The sequence below is a fragment of the Drosophila willistoni genome (genome assembly GCF_018902025.1).
Source record: "Drosophila willistoni isolate 14030-0811.24 chromosome 2L unlocalized genomic scaffold, UCI_dwil_1.1 Seg196, whole genome shotgun sequence".
Classification (NCBI taxonomy): domain Eukaryota; kingdom Metazoa; phylum Arthropoda; class Insecta; order Diptera; family Drosophilidae; genus Drosophila; species Drosophila willistoni.
The window spans coordinates 5966492-5984856 of NW_025814048.1; the positions used below are offsets into that span (position 1 = coordinate 5966492).

An 18365-nucleotide genomic window follows, 5' to 3' on the forward strand; every position below is an offset into this window, starting at 1 on the left:
TGAAAATTAGTCTTAGTTATAAGACGTCAAATTTAATGTCAATTATAAATTGTACCCATATAGAAGCAAAATTGAATTCCATCCATCCAGTATTAATACAGGAAGCATTCGAAAAATTATAAAAAAGTTATTTTCTTATAAAAAAATCAAAGATTTACGTACTTTTAAAAACAAATCACTTTTCTTGTAAACAATTTTAATGCATTTTTCTAGTCTTTTATTTCAATCAATCAATCAATCAATCAATAGATGCCAATCTCAAAATCAATAATAAATTTCACTTATCAGTAATACAAATATTATTATTCGAAAGATTTAAATCTCAAATAAAGTTTTATATAAATGATGACAAACTTCTTTCCAAAATCAATAGGCACTTTCATTTGTGCTAGAGTATAGATAATTTTTGTTTTCCAGTTCTAATTAATGACATTGTATTATTTTTCTTTATTTCATTGGGAAATCAATTGGTGCCTTTTTTCTGTTGTTGTTGTTGTTGTAAGTTTTCAATCTAACTAAGATTTGTGCTTCGGATTTTTGTTTATTTTGTTGTTTTTTTTTTCTGTTTTCAATCAGATTTTTATAAATTCATATAGAGTTTATGCTATGACAAAAGATTACTTTTCGAATACTTATTTATAATATGGCATTCAGTTGAAAAACATAAAAATCCGAAAATCCCTAACGGTTAAACGGGTTAATTCATAAGGTTTTTAAATTATTAGAAGTACATTTCATGCTTCAATCAAATTATATAGAAATTGTTTTCAATATGTTAAATTAAATGGGTGGCAATGATTATGAATTCTGTTTTGTTAATGAGGTAGTCGAAAACGAAATTAAAAAAAGGTGGAAAACACTTTTGCTTCGCTCAAGTTTCTAATACTTTGATTTTAGCCTGCATTTAATTTTCGGTTGAATTAACTTCTTTGGCATCCCCAGTAAAAAGGCAGCCATCCAGGACACCATTTAGCTGACCAATACGCTTTATATCCTCCATTAGGCGTGATATTTCAGGAGTACAGTTGTGATATTTGCGTAGATATGTATAGCCACGTAGCATTTCATTGTCCAGAACGCAGCTGTGGAGAATGAAATGGAAAAATTAATCAAATTTCTCAATAAATGTTTTCATTTTCAATAACATACATGAGAGCAGCACCTGCATAGTTGCCATATTTCTCCAAATTTTCTAACCATTTATTGATAATAGTTTTGATAATCGGATCAGTGGCTGGCAAACAGATGCGGGCATGTAGCAGAGCTTCCTTGTAATATTCCTGCTCCACCAGTAAATTAATTGCCTCCATTTGTAGGCCAATGCCAAATAGATATGTGGCAGCATGTAGGATATAACCCATATTCTCCATTTGCTTGGCATATGAACGGCAACAATCCTGCCAGAATCTATATAAAAACAAAACCATATACATATTTTGTCTGTTTAATGCAAATGTCATTGCAAACTCACACAAACGATACACTGGGAGCCAGAGATAGATGCCATTCATTGAGCGTCTGATTGGCCATATGTTGTTCCAATTCCTCACGTAATTTAAATGTTGAAACGGCCAAACAGAGTGGACCTATATCCTTTTTATTCGTCTGCTTCAAGTTGGTCACTATAAATACAAAGAGAAAGATCAAATAATTTGAAATTTCAATTCAATTAATAACTTTACTCACGTTCTGAGACTACTAAATCCTTGGCTACCACTTTGGTGCTAAATAATTTTGATATAAAAACCGATTGATCAATTTTACTTGAGTCCTCAGTAAGCACAATGGACAATTTCTCTAGTGCATCACGATTTAATTCCTTTTGAACTAAATAGAGACAAGTGCGACTATGCTAAAAGTATGAAAAATACAAAGATATATTAGAAAATTTGTAGATATGTTTTATAGACATTATCTTCTACTTACACCCAGAACATTAGGTGGCGGCTGATCATTTATAGGCTTTGTAGGCTTCGAGTCCAGGCTTAACTTGGTCATCATGTCTTCGACATGTGTTCCCTTATCCTTAAGTTCGTTAATCTCTTTTTCTGCTTCCAATTTTTCGGACTTCTTTTTATCGCGATTCTGACGCTTTTTCTCTTTTGCTGATAGACAAGCATTTGGAATAATGGGTTGATTTATAGACTTGGTTGCCCATTTAACATTCGATAATGCATCGAATTTCGATTGTATAACTCTCTTCTCATTGGCCTCGTCAATGTTGACCAACTCCAAAGATATAGCCTTGCCAAAACACATGATAACATTATCGCTTGTCGGCAAAAACATGCCACCCCACATGGGGCAATGATAGCTAATGGTTAATGGTGGTTTTTCCGGCTCTTTGGTGCTCCATAGACAAACCTTACCCTCGATATGGAAGGTTACGAGAACATGACTTTGCCTATGACTCCATTTAAGAGAAGTTACTGAAGCTTTTGGTGCACTGGCATGGAATGCATGCAATTTTCTTATATTCTGCTCCGACTTGGAAAATTCCATAACATAAATTGGTCTATCATTGCCCACAACAGCGAATTGCTGTGGCTCCTTGGGATTCCAGGCAATATCGGTTATATAGCGTGACATCAAAGCCGTTCGACCACTGAATGTATAACCCAATTCTGGGCAATCTTTACGTTTATATAGTTCCAGGAAGCCATCAATTGTGCCCACAAGAAGGAATCCTTCACAAATGTTGAAAAAACTCGGCTTGTTGATATAACTTAAATGTTCGACTTCTATTCCGAGAAAAAGAAAAGAGAGAACAATTGATTAGGTATTGATTTTTGTTGTCAAGGGCAACCTTTGGAATTGAAGTAAACAATTTTTATTTAAAAACGCATTGTATACATTATAAATTTTCATTGTTATTTCAAGTAGTTGTCCAATTTCTCCTGTTCTGTAAAATAATGCCGCGACATAAGACTCTAATTGATATAACTCAGCGGCTAATGCGTCGCTTCGAAGAAGAACGTGACTTGGATGTGGAAGAGGAGTTCATTGCCTATGTTGTCCATTTACTTGCTCGCGACTTACGACGTGGCCTTCTCAAATGTGACCTAAATAAGCCACGCGCCTGTGAGATAAATAGATTCATTGACGGCATCATCAAAGATTATATGGATCCAACGGATCCCACAATGACCATTATGAAAATGTCATGGATCATGAAGAAGGGCAAAACTATCGATTTGAAATATGTAAAAGAGCAATATGAAGAGAAATTCCAAGAGGAATTGGATATTCTAATTGAAGATATACTTCAACATCCAGAGACTTGTAGTAAATTACAATTGGATCAATTGTTTTCCAAAATGCAAGTATTCATTGTGGCCTGCTACAATCTCGGTTCACCCAAAAATCATGTTCTCCTGAAGCTAACCGCCCAGGCACTAAATAGCGTTATAGGTCGCAGCGATTTACAGAATTATGTGTTGAAAAAGAAATATCATCGTATGGAATATTTAAAGAGATTGGCTGCCACAGTTGGTGGTATTGTTATATTTAATAATGATACACCAGAAGGTGATAGGCAGAATGTAAGATATGGTAAGAGAGAAAGAGAGAGAGAGAAAGACTTGACTATAATATAAAACTATCTCTTGTTTACCCTTTTTCAGTTATAGAAGATCTTGAGATGGCTCAAACCAATACCGAGGAAGCTTTTCATACTGCCCTTAAGCAAGCTAGCCAAATGCGTTCCTTCTGCCAAATGGCAGTAGAGGAGAACATTAAAATTGATGCAAACGACATGACATTATCCTATCGTGTGCCCCTTGAACGTTTACAGCGACTCAATCAGTTCTCTTTGATGTATGCCATGTTTTATCGTTGCCTCAATACCTTACATCTGAGCTATGAGAATACAAAATATTTGGTTAATGTAGAACAGAAACGTTATCAATGTGTGATAGCGAAAATTAATGATACTCTGTCCATGCGTACGGCCATTGAATCGGAATTAATATTTGTAAGTTTGCCTCAAGAGAAACTGTAATTCTATTTAGTTTAATTTTTGTGTTTTCTTTTAGCCCCACTTTGTGTATTTGTCACAAGTTTGGACCAATTTGAATAATTTTTTAAATCACATTGTCGAGCTAAACAAATTGCGTGAACATTTAGAGTCTTTGATTCCCATGGATATTAAATCTTTGGCTGAAAGCACTGTGGCGGAAATTCTGGCTATAAGACAGCGCATTAAATCGGATAGTGTAGTTAGCTTTGATGAGCGCATGGCTGCTCTTAAGATGCATCAAACAGATGGAAATTTTTGCAATTTGGCTCGTGCTGATATCAATGAATTCTGTGCATTAACTTTGACTATAACCAATGGCCTCATTTTGCCAGCCCATGTACAACGTAAACTCTGCATGAATGTGAATATATCATTTGGTTTTCGGGATCATCGTTTTGCACGTTACGCTGAATTGCGTTTTGAGCAATTTATTGAAGCCTTTCGTAAAGTCATATTTCAGAATGCCAATTTGGCTTTGCTATTTCATTTGGATGAAGAGCTATTGAGGCAAGAATTAAGCGATTTCGTTGAGGTGCCAAGCAAACAAATAGATTTCTGTGGCCAAACCGAAATGGTAGTCACCAATGATCTGTCTGTGCCCAATTGGATCAATGTTACATGGAATGTTTGGGATTATCATAGAGAAACAATACATTTGGCTGATATACGAAAGAAGCAGACACGCGATACCCAAACCAAGGTCAACTATGGTCAACGTAATGCCCAGAATCAAGCTAATAGCCCAAGGCGAGAAATGTGAAAAGTATTTAGCCTTACCACGTCTGGCCTTATCCATATCGATGTAACAGAATAAGCGATTTGTCACAAAGTAAATATAATTTTTGGACCATATTAGTGCATAGATTTCGCTCTTATGTGGTGAACGGTATAGCTCCTTAATCCTCATACGTTCTACATCGATGATGCCAACCTGAAATTTGATTTAATTTTTAGTTTCAATTAATAATAAATTGCATAGATGTATGACAAATTACTTACAACACCATCTCCAGTGCCAAAGGCCAAACTTAAACAATTGGGACTCCAGGCCAGAGAGTAAATTGGACTGGTTGCAGTAACCACATCAATGACCAGGCTGCGCGTGGAGAGTTTAAATACATCCAAAAACGCTATACGTCTATCTGAACAGCCTAGGGCAATTCTATAATTAAAATAATTAATTAATACACCACACATCAAGTAGAGGGGATAAGCATACTTATTCATATCTTCTGGACATTCGGCTAAAGCTCGAACACCAAATGCTACAGTGCCAATGGTATCAGTTATTAGGCCATTTGCAGAATTTATATTTGCAATTGTGCGTGAACTCATGTAAATCCAAATCTGTCCGTTAATCGGAGAGCACGAAAAGGCAGTAATATCACGTTGGTAACACATATAATCATGACTTTTAGCAATTTTATAGCGAAGTAGTTTTTCATCATAGATCAAGGACCAATAAAACAATTGATTACGACCCATTGTCACAATGGTATTATCATTTAGCCATTGAGCATTTGTTAACTTGCCTGGAAATGGAATACAAAACAAATGAAAACAGATTGCCGTTGAAAGAACGTTGAGCTGGCTAGCTTACCTGATCCCTTTGTTTTGGTATAACTTTTGCCACAAAAGGCACCTGTGGTGGAATTCGAAACCATAATCATTTCATCTGCATCAATCGAGACGAGCAGAATATCTGTTTGTTGGGTCGAGGCTATCGAAATGGACGATATAGTGTCAAAACTCTCTTGGCGAATCATTTGTGCGGCATTCGATTGTGTGGCCGACTTTTGGTCTTGATCCTGCTCCACCGCCTCGGGTGGAGTCTCATGAATTTCGGCCTGATGGTATATATGATGCAGAACCTCCCTTTTTGGTTTTGCGGCATCGCCATCCACAATTACAGCATCATCACTAGAGGAGCTGTATTGAATAACCTCCATACTGCCTTCTGAGGAGTCACATCCATCCTTCAAAGTTCCCGATATGCTATCATCATAGTCTTCGTCATCGCTCCGAGGTGGAGAACCAGCCGTTAGTTTAGCTTCTTGACAATCCTGCAAAGTCACTTCAACCTTGTCAGACACCTCATCACCCAGTTTCAGAGCATTGAGATCATCTTTCATGCTCTTGCAGGCCTCCATGAAGTCAAATTTAGATTTATCATCGGCTGGCTTCTCTATTCCAACAAACTCGTTCACATCCTCTGAAGATTTTGTCGAGCTTTTATCCGATGGAGCTCCAAACTCATCCTTAAGATGATCAAAATTATAAATATCAAAGGCTTCGGATGCATCCTCGATTGCATTGGCCTTCACTAATAATGAAGGCGAGGCTTTTTCGCTTTTCTGTCCATTGGAAGGTTCCTCGGCCGCCAAAGTCTTGACAGAAGGAGCTTTGTCAACATTCTGTCCATTGCGGCTACGCCATTGCTCTACCTGATGAGCTAACTGACCAATTTTATTATCTTTTTCACGCTGATCCTGTTTAATTTCACGCCACGCCAAACCACATATCTTTGACTTATGGCCGTGGAACTTGTGCAAAATGGTCATCTTGCGAAGATCACAAACCAAAATATTACCCATAACCGTTCCAAGGGCAAAAACATGCTCACTGTAGGGCGAGCATTTCAAAAGGTTAACCGAATGATTTTTGGGCGAAATAAAATTCGGCCTGCGACAGTACGTATTAGATGCCACACAGTAAATGACCAAATCATTGGCATCGACAGACAAAATGTTACCATTCGATAGATAACCCATTAATACAATCTTCACGTGGTTGCCATAAGATCTCACATTTCGTGCCGACTCCTGCTGATGCTGGTGGGCCTTGTGACCAGACACGGCTTCGCCTAGTTCACAATCCCATACCTGAACACTCAGGTCTTCTGCCAAAATTGCAAATGGTTTTGACTTCTCATTTGGTTTACCCCACAATGGACTGACATCCAGAGCATTGACATTTATACGTGTCGACATCGTCTTAACCTGGCACGGACCGGGAGGTTTTGCTATAAAATTTATGCATCGGTTGCCGGCATAAAGGAAACCGCCATCGGGTGTGCTCACTGCCAGGCCAAGAGGCATTGCCGGTGTTGGCACATTGCGGTACATTTTTTGGGTAGCGGTCATCTTAGCTCCAACGTCCATTTCCGTATTCTACCTTTAAATATTATTTTTTTGTCTTCATTGCATTGCGTCTACTAAGTAAGAACTTACCTATTAAACTCTGCGACTAGAAGTCGCCTCGCCTTTTAACTTTTTAAATCGTTTCTCTCAAATATTTTATTTCAACTGGGCCGGTAGGAGTTAGAGATGGAGAACTCTTGACATAGTATTGACAACAGCTTTTGTTATCGATAGTTGAAAGTATTGTTTAACATTTTTAAATTGTTTAAATACCTTACAATTACTAGAATAAAAAAAAAAAATTACATTTAATTTTCTAAGTATTAACATTACCATATACCAACATTACCATTACGACAATAATAAACGACGAAAAAAAAAAACAGAAAAAAAATCTATCGATAACTTTGACTATTCATGATGCTCTAGCCCTGATAGAAACAGTACACTCCATTGTCATCACAATTACATTGCCCAAGCCAAACAATAATTTTATTATATTTTGTTAAAATTTGTGTTTTTAACAATGCCTTTAACAGCAGAGAGTGCAGCTCAACAGATTCAGGATCGACTGAAAGATATTCAACATCATATACACAAAGTCGACGAAGAGCGGCGACGGGCGGAAAATTCTATATCAAATTTAGTTCGATCGCAAGTCACAAATCCTAAGCTGAAAACCTTATTAAAGGCTAGCATGGTGGATGCAACTCAAGAGGAGGCGACGATTAGATCAGCTTTGGCTAAAATAAATGACATCCGAAACATACGTAACGAAAGAAGAATACAAGGTAAGCATACATTAAACGAAACATTTAAGAAAGCAATGTAAACGCATGTAATTTTAGCTCGCAATGCTGGCAACAAGGAAGCAATCCGACGTGGAGCACTAATGAAAATGGTACAATTATCAGCACAGACATTGCCTCTTTTTGTGAGCAGACCTAATGAAAGGGCTCCAGCACTGTGTGGAGCTATACCTGCAGAATCCAATTATATTTCCAAAGTGGGTGATAATGTGGCTGCCCTTGCCAAGGGAATTGACGAGGAGGAAAATTGGATTTTAGCAGAGGTTGTTCAATTTTTACACCGACAGAACAAATACGATGTGATAGACATTGATGAGGAGCAAAAAGATAGGCATGTGCTGAGCAAACGAAAAGTAATACCTTTGCCATTGATGCGGGCCAATCCCGAGACAGACGGACATGCTCTCTTTCCCAAGGACACTGTTGTTATGGCACTATATCCGCAGACCACATGTTTTTACAAGGCAATCGTGCATCGCTTGCCCCAGACAGCTACCGAAGATTATGAAGTGCTGTTTGAGGATTCATCATATATGAATGGATATGCGGAACCTCTGCCTGTGGCACAACGCTATGTTATAGCATATAGGCCCACTAAAAAAGGTGGTGGCGGTGGAGGCAGTGGTAGTGGCAATTTATCATCCGCTTAGAAAACATAAGAAATCTCTGAATAAAATATATTCAACTATATTTTGGTTTTTATGTTAAATTTACAAGCTAATCTTAAGCTACTCGTCATCACCCTCCATTTCCTCCTTTTCATCATCGTCCTCTGGCTCTTCTTCCATGGCGCTGTCGCTTTGATTATCGTCAACGGAATCCTCAACATGCAACTCAAAGCCGTCTTTCTTTGTCCAAGAGCATTTCATAGTCAAACGGAACTTAGCCATTGGATCTCCCAATAATTTTAAGATCCTAGCCTGCTCAGGAGTTAACACTTTGCCTTCTTCACATACTGTGTAGTCACTGTATATGGTAACCACGCCCTTTTCCAGTTTTGTGGGCAAACCCAATGATCGCAAATGTGGCTCCATTGAGTGGGTGAATTCCTCCAGGGGACCTGCTGGTAAAGTAACTGTCTTGGTGGCTACAAAACCACTTCGCGCATATTCCACAGCCCAATAGTTTTCTGCCCACTCCAATACCTCCTTCTTGGTTTTCTCTGTGAAAAGGAGACCGACTTGTCCGGTGAGCCGCTTTGAGAGCTAAAAACATTAAATTTCATGTTAAGAAATAACTAGTTTTGAGTATTATGTTCGTTCTCACCTTATGAAGATCAGTTTCTGTTTCCTCCGCCTTTGTCCGGCCTAGACCGATTTGCATTATGCGATTTTTGCCAAATATAAAACGCGAATTTTTCTTCCATTCTTGTCTCAAGTCTTTCAACAAGTTATTTCTCATATTTTGCACTTGAAACACAAAGATATTAGGGTACTTTTCCACACAGAAACGTATGTCATCAATGATCCTCTGTTTCCAAGCCAATCCTTTACGATCTGTCTTGGTCAAAGAGACTAAATATGGAAGATATTAGCAAATATTTTAGATTACAAAATAATTTTATATTCTCACCTTTCTTATCGCGTTTGGAGCGTGGCATTGCTATTTATTTTTATTTTCAAAAAATCCAAAATTCTCCCTAGTAAATTCGAATTCTCTGGTAAACACGTGCGACCGCTTAGAGATGGACAATAAAAGTAAAATACGCATCGATAGTTATTTTCCATTCTGGACAGTTCTGCGTCATTGTATGCCAAGAAAAACTAGCTAGTTTTAAATGCAAGTTCTATAAAATCGGAGAAATCTTGCGCTCCAAACTTCAAGCCTAATATAACGTATTTAATTAAATCAATTTCTGTTTCAATATTAATTCATTAACCACATTTTAGCGTGTAAACATTTCTGGCCGTAAGCTCATTATTGGAGCTGCATGTTGCCGCCTAAACGTCTGGCAGCACTTGTAAAAATTTTAGTGTTGCCACGGTGTTATTCACAGAAAAACGGAAAAAGGTGAATTTAATTAATGTGTAATTTAATTAATTAGCTAAGTGTTGAAGTGTAAGCAAGTAGTATTTATGTGCTTAACTGATTAATGGTATTGATAATTGCCCAAGTAAAAGTACTTTAAGTAGAATCATCGCAGTGAGTAAAATTTGGGGCTGCAAGCCGCCATATTGCAGAGCTTCGGCATTTTTCTTACTTCAATGTAAATTAAACAAATGTACATAAATAATTATTGATTTCTGCACATGTCTGTGAAATATTTCAAATATGGACAATTCTTAAGGGAAATTCTATGTGTGTGTGTGTATGTGTGTGTGTGTGTAAGAGATGTGCCAAGGAAATTCATTCCCACATATGGTTTAAGTGATTGTGTGGGACGCCGATGATGACGTAATTCGTATACTCTTACTAAAATTATTGGTACAATGATTAATTCAATAAATTGGTCAATACTAAGATGACCATATATACGCATTATTGCGAGATGAGCAATAGTGACTGTTGCATTTAAAAAAAAAATCCAATGTCACAGCAAAATTAAATGGAATTAACAATTGTATATTTAAGCAATTTAGTGATTCGCTTATCGCACAATTTACTGATTAGAGCAGTTCAACCTGTCCACATACATAGTTGGGAAATGGACGTAATCTCTAGGGTGCGGAGATAAAGGTTTTCTCAACAGGTTGTGGAAATAACAATGAAAAGACCGTTGGAATTTAAATTTTCCCAGCTCTCCCTTACTGTGTGGCCTTCTTTGTATGCGTCATATATTCCAAATTTAAGAATTGTATACACATAGTAGTTTGTTGTTTGGCTCTGTGTGTGTGTGTGTTTGTGTGTCTTTATGGCGGCACATTCAAATTACTCAATTAAAACGGCAATTGCGCACAATTGACGAACAACAAGTATTTGATGCGTCATATTTGAGTAAATAAATGTAGTTGGAAGGAACGTGTAAATAGACTAATTTCATAAATATCACGTGCTGACATTTACAGATTTGCTTCAGTTAGTCATTAACTTGTTTTTTTACTTCTTCTCAGTTGCTGCTGATAAGCATAAGGCATTGAGCTTTCATATAAATTATTTGAAAGTTAACGAACTGCAGTAGCAGAGCTGACACACCTGGCAACAAGTGCTGTTCATTTCCACCTAACTATCGTTATCGATACATTTCGAACATGCGCATGAAGGTTCATGACAGTGATGCCAACTTTTGATAAGCAAAAAAAAAAGCTACATTTGACTGTTTTTTGGGAAATGGAAATCTAAAAACAGGGTAGTTTTGATCTTAATCATTAGCCTTACTATTTCAAAATAGTTTTTAAATTTATCTTTTAAATTACCATTTACCAATTACCAATTACCAATTGGTTACCAATTATTACCAATTGGTAATAAAAAAAACTTTCGAAGCATTTGTTGTTGACTGCCGTTGTTTTGAGGCCTGCTCCCCAAAAGCAACTTCAAATATTTTGTGTTTTTACTGAAAAAGAGATTAGTTTTCACAAAGCATTTCAAATATTAGCACCTAACTGGATTTCGGTAAAAACATCACTTAAGTAAATGTTTTTCTTAAATTTTGTCTGCGCAACTTGCTGCTGTCGATGAAAGCTAGATTTGACGGGAAAAAAGCGAACTAAGCAACACTTGTTCACAAGGAGATATCGAACATTTGTGAGATTCAAAAAAATTTTTTTTAGTCGTTCATCTTTCGTTCGTTGGTAGTGTCGTGTCGTTTCTAAGTAAAGATACCGAATGTAAGTAATTTTGTGTGGGGCGAAGAAAAAAGTATCTGTGTGCGCGCACACACATATACACGCCTACCTATCTAAGTATGTAGCTGCTGCATAGGTGTGAAAAAAAAATTGTAAAACAATTTTTTTCTGCAAGGAACACGTGTATTACAACAAAAAGAAAATAATTGCAAATCGAATTGAAATTATGTGAAAAGTTATGACATGTACAAAATTATATTAAAAACCGAAAGGTGCCGCAAAAAAAAAATTGAGTATTCTGCTCTTCTTCTGCCATAAGCAGCGATCGATAAAAATACTACGCAAAAAGACGAACTGTGAATTTGTGCAAAAATATGCCCGCCTTGCATGAGTATGGGTATTTTTTGCTCTGCGTATATGTAAACGTGTGAGAGTGTGTGAGTCAATGAGTGTGTGTGTGTGTGTGTGTGATACGGTGAGATTCGTTTTTTCTTTTTTATAGATGTCCGTCGGTTTCAGTTCTCGGCTAAATTGTAGGCGGCGGCGGCAATAGCATGGCCGAAACGAAAAGAACTTATGATTTTGAATGGTTGTCAACTGTTTTTTCCGTTTCAATAAGCCGGATTATTAAATGGGGTGTTAACCAATAACATTGCTTCAAAGCGGTCATTTATATATATAATTGAAAATATAGTTTTATTGGATTTTTGGAAATTCACCACCTTTATACTATAATGTATGGTATGAATGTATGTGGGAATTGGGAATACATATATAGGCGCACCGCATATACACATACACACACGTACGCGTGCAGTAGTCATACATTTGTACATTTACTAGGGGGACACGCGGTTACGTGTGTTCTGAACTCAACATAGTCTGAATGTGTGGTAGATAAATTTTTTTTGGTCCCCACTATGCTCCCGCTCACTTCCCATCTGTCTGATTGAGTTAGTTCTTCCCACACGTTCTCTCTCACTCGCTCTATCTCACTCTTGCATTGAGAAGAATAGGGGATTATATTTATACACACACACACACAGTGACGCGTTTTATAAGCCCCCTCGCTCTCTCTCTCTCTCCCATTCCCCACATTCACCACCCAAATCTTGGCTTTTACTCTCGGCAAGGTGTATCGGAATTTTGCCTTTCTTTGGTGAAAACGAGGGGGTGGGTGGTAGTGAATTGGTTTTCCTTCTTTGAGTTTGACTACTGCGCATGCTGTGGCCCACAAATCATAATCATTTGTACGGCTCATGGGGCCGGTATGGTGAATTTTCGCAGTATAGGAACGACCCGGTGTGGTAGATTTACAATTCCATATATGTATATACATACATACATATATTATACATGTGTATATGCACTCTCTTTGGGTACATGAGAGAGAGAGCGAGAGAGAAAGAAGGGGAGCCGTTTCGACGAATGTCTGCCGTCATCACATCAGAACGCAGAACGCATAGAAATTCTACAAACGGTTTCGAATTTAATTTTTTCCGTTATCTACCAGCCCAATATACGGTGTATGTGCGCCTGTGTGTAGAGTTGGAATGATAGAGCGTTTGTGAGAGAGAGAAGGATGAAGGGGGGCTGTAGTTATACTACACTGGGCCTAGGTTATGTTACGCTTCGTTTAGTTTTGGTTTTTTGTCAATTGACCTAAAAACGAGACGCCTTTCAGTAATTACTCAAATATGTAGTGCCCACATTGATAATTCATCTCTCTTACTAAAAGTGTTTCGCATCTAATTATTTTTTGTATCGCTAAAGAAGTTCTGGAGACTGTGCGTAGAAGTTATTGAAAACCCGTTAAGATTCATTTGGTCATCTCACTCGTACGCTTCACACTCCCACATAAATATCTATCTTTGGCTCACACATACATATGTATGTATGTGTTGTATATACATACATATGTGTCCATGCTTACTTCATTACACACAAGGGGGGTAGCGGAGGATGAGAAGGCTAAGAGATCAGGCAGGGAGGCAGGCGCGCCTTTCCACTCGAAAAATACACTTTTCTTTTTTATTCATGGTTTATTTTTATCATATCGCTCCCCTTCTTTCTTCTCTTTCTCCTCCTCCTCGACATCTACCGCAAAACTGTACGTAGAATTTGTTTTTATTTTATCGACCATCTGCAAGGTTGAAGTTTTCGATATAAAAATTTAATTTTTTTTTTCAAATCGATAATATGTACCGACATATGTACATATAAGTCTGCCTGTTGCATCGTTGACCTTTTTGACACAATAATCTTAATTAAAAAACCATTTTCCTCCCCTTACATTGTATATTTACAGAAAGCGGCTTAATCCAAACTGTGCGGTTTACCTCCTCTCTCTGTTGTTTTTGTAAATTGATTTTCCTCTGGGGAACGAACACCGACCGACACAGACACAGACAAAAACCTACACCTCTACAAATAGATTCATATATTAGTTTGGTCAAGTAACTAAAAAAACAACAGCAAAAATGTCGACAGTTGATAAGGAAGAACTGGTCCAGAAGGCAAAATTGGCCGAGCAATCAGAACGGTAAGCAAACAGAAAGCAAAAGGTTCATCCATTTACATATACATAATCAACTTGTTCTTCTCTCTCTCTCTCCATCTCTCTCCCTTTTTTCCACCTGCTAATGTATATATAGCTACGATGACATGGCCCAGGCTATGAAATCAGTCACAGAGACAGGCGTTGAGCTATCAAATGAAGAAAGAAATCTGCTCTCGGTTGCCTACAAAAATGTGGTTGGTGCACGCCGGTAAGTACCCACCTCCCTTCGCGCCTTTTAAATCATTCATATAAGTCATATCAATTTGTTTATACGAATTTTTTTAATGGAACAACAACAACAACAGGTCATCATGGCGCGTCATTTCCTCCATTGAGCAGAAAACTGAAGCCTCCGCCCGTAAACAACAGCTCGCCCGCGAGTACAGAGAGCGAGTAGAAAAGGAGCTTAGGGAAATCTGCTATGAAGTTTTGGTAAGTACAATGAAATGTAAATGTGGGGGGAGAGAAAGGGAGCCAAAGAAAAGTTTTGAAACGTTGAAAAATCATACATATAATAATTTTGGGTCTTGCGCAGACCCGGACAAGTCTATGATTTATTTAGGGTGGGTAATTACTATACTTATTTTATGCTTGAGAGTTGGCCTGGACAATATAATACATAAACTCTTCAAAAGTTGAGTTCTTGTGTTTGTTGGGCTGGTGCTGCTACTTTTGCTGCTGTGTTGTTCTAATCAATAAATCTATTTTTAAAATGAAATTTTCCATTGGTAACAAGTCAGTTTAGCTCCATACATTATACATACACATATATACAACCACAATTTGTGTTGTAAAGAAAGTCTATGGGGTTTTAGTAAATACTTTAGCACAATTTAAAATCCGTTGGTCTATAAGTAATTCGAGGTCTTTAATGGGTGCGCGCTCGCTCATCTGTTTTATAAATAATAAAATAAAGGGCCAGTTAATCGATAATTAAAATGGGTTGTTGGGGTGCCTGCCTTTCCGACCATGCCTTTGAACTATGCCATTCATGTGTGATAAAAACTGGGCCCGATAACCTAATTACCTAAAAAGAGTACAAATAGAATAATGTCAATTATAGAACAAGCGAAACAAATCGACTCATTCTATAGTATGGAGCAAGATTTTTGGCCTTGATTTGAAATTTAAATTGTATTGTATTATAATTGGTTACTAATTTTATTTTTTCTTTTACCATTATTTATAGGGTCTCCTGGACAAATACCTTATTCCAAAAGCCAGCAATCCAGAGAGCAAGGTCTTCTATCTTAAGATGAAGGGTGATTATTACAGGTATTTAGCTGAGGTTGCCACAGGAGATGCACGCAACAGTAAGTATTACCAAATGAGAGAATATTTTATATATATATATCACTTGCCATTTGCCTTTACCTATAACCAAAAAAAAATACATAAACAAAAACCTACAATCAAAACAAAAAAAACCTATCCATCAATCGTTTCAATTTAGCCGTTGTTGATGACTCGCAAACCGCTTACCAGGATGCATTTGACATAAGCAAGGGTAAAATGCAGCCAACACATCCCATTCGTTTGGGTCTGGCACTTAATTTCTCTGTCTTCTATTATGAGATCTTAAACTCTCCAGATAAAGCTTGCCAATTGGCTAAACAGGTTAATAACAAACAAGCATTATATAAAGAAATGGCAAATTGTATGGCAAGCAGCAGCAGTAATAATGTTTTAGAAATCTAAGTCTCTATAACTACAACACATTCTCTCTTTTTTGTTTTCACACACTAATTGTATAAGAAATTTCTGTTTCTCTATTAATTTACGTTTAATTTTATTGACACATATATATATATATATAATTTTTTTTGTTTTGTTTTGTTTTTGACTACTTATTAAGCCGTCGTTGAGGATTCGAAAAAAGCCTATCAAGAGGCATTTGATATTGCTAAAACGAAAATGCAGCCAACGCATCCAATCAGATTAGGTCTAGCACTCAACTTTTCCGTCTTCTATTACGAAATAATCAATTCACCAGCGAGGGCTTGTCACTTAGCTAAACAGGTTCAAGTTGATTTGTTTTACAAACAATATATATATATATATTATATATTTTTCTATTGTTCGATATTCTTGTTTGTTCTTGTAATGATACGATTAACTAATATGTACTTAGATGTTGCCCCACAGCCTCAACTACTAAAAAACCTGAAAACTCGCTGAATGCTTTCTTTCTTTCTATTTAATCCGCATGAGTACCACATAAATGTTTAATGTATCTACCTTGCTGGTGAAATATCCGTTAAGAACAACATTTTTTGGAGTTAATAGAAATCAACTCGATGAAATGAATTAACCAATTACTTGATATTGACTTTAAAAACAAGTTTCACAGTTACTGTAAGTTGTAGATATTAAATTAAGTTTATAAAAATTCATGTAAAATACACTTTTCGTATTCAACTACCATTTAAAAACAATTTAAATATGACGGACAGCAAATTCCTCCAGTTTGTGCTTAAAAACCAGTTTAAATAAGATAAAATTCCGCTAATAATAAGCTTATCGTAACTATTTCAGACTTAAGACCTAAGCGCCGCCAACTTTTTAATACTAAAACCCAGCCAATGTGTTTGATGTTTAAAAAACGAAAATTGAAAAATGCTTGCCAACAAATTTACCATTTCTTTTACTTTTCACTATGAGAAAAACTATGAAAATTTACTAAATATTTTGTATTTATGTTTTAAATTTCCCCAATTTAGGCATTCGATGATGCGATAGCCGAGCTGGACACACTGAATGAAGATTCATACAAAGACTCAACACTGATTATGCAATTGTTGAGGGATAACCTGACTCTTTGGACCTCCGATACCCAGGGTGATGGTGATGAACCACAGGAGGGCGGTGACAACTAACCAAACAACTAAAGAAAAAAAAACCACAACAAAAAAACCAACAAGAAAAACAAAAAATGTTTCCTTTTTGACTATGCAAATATTATTCAGTAATACAAGAAAACAAACAAATTATGATATAAAACAAAAGAAAGAAACTTTTCAAGTCGATAATACAACAACAACAACAAAGAAGAAGAACAACAGCAACAACAACAACAACATCTACAGAAGAGGATTCACACAGCAGAGAAGAAGGATTTTTAAAACAAATAAAGAATGGCGTCTAAAGGAATATTTATATTTAAATAAATATGAAATGGCATATGAAAGGAGAGGAGGCTAAATAATTGTAATTAAAAAAGAAAGCAAAACCACAAGTCAGTTGTTGGTTCAGCTGCAAAGTCAAAGTCAGTCATTTGTAATTCTACCTATGCCATTTGCGAAAGAAAACTTCCTTTTTGCTATGAAGGGAGAAACTATTCTCTAATGAAATTATATATATATATATAAAAGTATATAAATCCATGCTATAAATATTCTGTATTTGAGAAGAAAACAAAAAAGAGAAACTTAAAGCTGCTAACAAAAGCAACAACAACAACAACCAACCAGGCAGAAGAACAATGAGAGATGAGTGAATTTTGTTTGCTTAGTTAAATCACTAAATATTCCAATGTTTAGGCCCGAATCCATCAAAAACCAAATGCAAAAATCAAATCCATCAATCAATGTCAATGTCAAAAGAAGAACAACTGCAAATATTAACCACAACAACACAAAACATGAACATTTTATTTATTTAAGAAATGAAAAATTTAATTTTTAATTCAATTGGAGATAAATGCCCAGAAGGTGTGTCCAAAAACAAGAAACAAAAAAAAAAAGGTGCAGTCATCAGTCGTCATCCTCCTCCTCCTTCTCTGTTTTCGTTCGTTTCCTTTTGAGAGCAGCAGAAGCAGCGGCTGGAACCATCTGATAAATCAAGCGAACCAAAAGAAAACCAACCAACAACAACAACAACTCTTATGTATTATTTGTAATTCTTTTTCTAAAAACAAATAAAACCAAAAACCTAAAATTTTATTTCAAATTTCTTTTATCCACCCAACCCGCTCCCATTAGATTTTTTTTTTGGTTACACTCACCAGCCAGACAGAAACATTCAGATAAGAACAAAGAAACAAAAAAAAATTGAAAGCAAAAATAAATAAATGGTTTGTTACCATATATACATATGTATATATATATATATATA

At 36.4% G+C, this 18365-nt stretch overlaps 5 protein-coding genes across 8 annotated transcripts; 3 read left to right on the plus strand and 2 right to left on the minus strand.

The window, feature by feature from the left end:
• Positions 1-281: 281 nt before the first annotated feature.
• Positions 282-7340, minus strand: LOC6640351 (protein rigor mortis). 2 transcript variants are annotated; one of them, XM_023182111.2, is made up of 10 exons: positions 7249-7340; positions 5619-7188; positions 5238-5550; positions 5018-5180; positions 4796-4949; positions 1927-2741; positions 1687-1852; positions 1472-1622; positions 1150-1407; positions 282-1082 (listed from the first exon to the last, which is right to left on the minus strand). In XM_023182111.2, exons 2-10 carry the CDS (start codon positions 7177-7179, stop codon positions 905-907), a joined length of 3759 nt encoding a protein of 1252 aa, XP_023037879.1. In that variant the 5' UTR covers positions 7180-7188; positions 7249-7340; the 3' UTR covers positions 282-904. The 2 variants fall into 2 exon arrangements, with proteins under 2 accessions (XP_023037879.1, XP_023037878.1); XM_023182110.2 differs by having other exon boundaries at positions 5619-7192.
• Positions 2793-5012, plus strand: LOC6640352 (cilia- and flagella-associated protein 206). Its single transcript, XM_002063225.4, has 3 exons — positions 2793-3552; positions 3624-3973; positions 4035-5012. The coding sequence occupies exons 1-3, from the start codon at positions 2913-2915 to the stop codon at positions 4776-4778; spliced, it is 1734 nt and encodes a 577-aa protein (XP_002063261.1). The 5' UTR covers positions 2793-2912; the 3' UTR covers positions 4779-5012.
• Positions 7341-7592: 252 nt separating the features above from the next.
• On the plus strand, positions 7593-8657 carry LOC6640350 (SAGA-associated factor 29). The gene is made up of 2 exons (XM_002063223.3): positions 7593-7949; positions 8007-8657. Exons 1-2 carry the CDS (start codon positions 7685-7687, stop codon positions 8615-8617), a joined length of 876 nt encoding a protein of 291 aa, XP_002063259.1. The 5' UTR covers positions 7593-7684; the 3' UTR covers positions 8618-8657.
• On the minus strand, positions 8639-9665 carry LOC6640349 (mRNA turnover protein 4 homolog). The gene is made up of 3 exons (XM_002063222.4): positions 9540-9665; positions 9234-9481; positions 8639-9172 (listed from the first exon to the last, which is right to left on the minus strand). Exons 1-3 carry the CDS (start codon positions 9565-9567, stop codon positions 8696-8698), a joined length of 753 nt encoding a protein of 250 aa, XP_002063258.1. The 5' UTR covers positions 9568-9665; the 3' UTR covers positions 8639-8695.
• A 270-nt stretch (positions 9666-9935) lies between these two features.
• On the plus strand, positions 9936-18193 carry LOC6640423 (14-3-3 protein zeta). Of its 3 annotated transcripts, none has more exons than XM_015178720.3 (7): positions 9936-9977; positions 14001-14234; positions 14347-14460; positions 14558-14684; positions 15442-15565; positions 15706-15869; positions 16973-18193. In XM_015178720.3, exons 2-7 carry the CDS (start codon positions 14173-14175, stop codon positions 17126-17128), a joined length of 747 nt encoding a protein of 248 aa, XP_015034206.1. In that variant the 5' UTR covers positions 9936-9977; positions 14001-14172; the 3' UTR covers positions 17129-18193. The 3 variants fall into 3 exon arrangements, with proteins under 3 accessions (XP_015034206.1, XP_023037738.1, XP_002063257.1); XM_023181970.2 differs by lacking the exons at positions 9936-9977; positions 15706-15869 and adding exons at positions 11667-11734; positions 16108-16271 and having other exon boundaries at positions 16973-17239; XM_002063221.4 differs by lacking the exon at positions 9936-9977 and adding an exon at positions 11670-11734.
• The last annotated feature ends 172 nt before the right edge of the window (positions 18194-18365 follow it).

Coding starts and splice junctions, on each gene's coding strand:
- LOC6640352 (XM_002063225.4), top strand. CDS start 2,913: ATGCCGCGACATAAGACTCTAATTGATATAACTCAGCGGCTAATGCGT. Junction 3,553..3,623: donor TAGGCAGAATGTAAGATATG/GTAAGAGAGAAA, acceptor ACCCTTTTTCAG/TTATAGAAGATCTTGAGATG. Junction 3,974..4,034: donor TTGAATCGGAATTAATATTT/GTAAGTTTGCCT, acceptor GTTTTCTTTTAG/CCCCACTTTGTGTATTTGTC.
- LOC6640351 (XM_023182111.2), bottom strand. CDS start 7,179: ATGGACGTTGGAGCTAAGATGACCGCTACCCAAAAAATGTACCGCAAT. Junction 5,551..5,618: donor TACCAAAACAAAGGGATCAG/GTAAGCTAGCCA, acceptor TTCCATTTCCAG/GCAAGTTAACAAATGCTCAA. Junction 1,408..1,471: donor GCTCCCAGTGTATCGTTTGT/GTGAGTTTGCAA, acceptor GTTTTTATATAG/ATTCTGGCAGGATTGTTGCC.
- LOC6640350 (XM_002063223.3), top strand. CDS start 7,685: ATGCCTTTAACAGCAGAGAGTGCAGCTCAACAGATTCAGGATCGACTG. Junction 7,950..8,006: donor TAACGAAAGAAGAATACAAG/GTAAGCATACAT, acceptor ATGTAATTTTAG/CTCGCAATGCTGGCAACAAG.
- LOC6640349 (XM_002063222.4), bottom strand. CDS start 9,567: ATGCCACGCTCCAAACGCGATAAGAAAG. Junction 9,482..9,539: donor CTCCAAACGCGATAAGAAAG/GTGAGAATATAA, acceptor TTCCATATTTAG/TCTCTTTGACCAAGACAGAT. Junction 9,173..9,233: donor CAGAAACTGATCTTCATAAG/GTGAGAACGAAC, acceptor TAATGTTTTTAG/CTCTCAAAGCGGCTCACCGG.
- LOC6640423 (XM_015178720.3), top strand. CDS start 14,173: ATGTCGACAGTTGATAAGGAAGAACTGGTCCAGAAGGCAAAATTGGCC. Junction 15,566..15,705: donor CACAGGAGATGCACGCAACA/GTAAGTATTACC, acceptor GTTTCAATTTAG/CCGTTGTTGATGACTCGCAA. Junction 15,870..16,972: donor CTTGCCAATTGGCTAAACAG/GTTAATAACAAA, acceptor TCCCCAATTTAG/GCATTCGATGATGCGATAGC.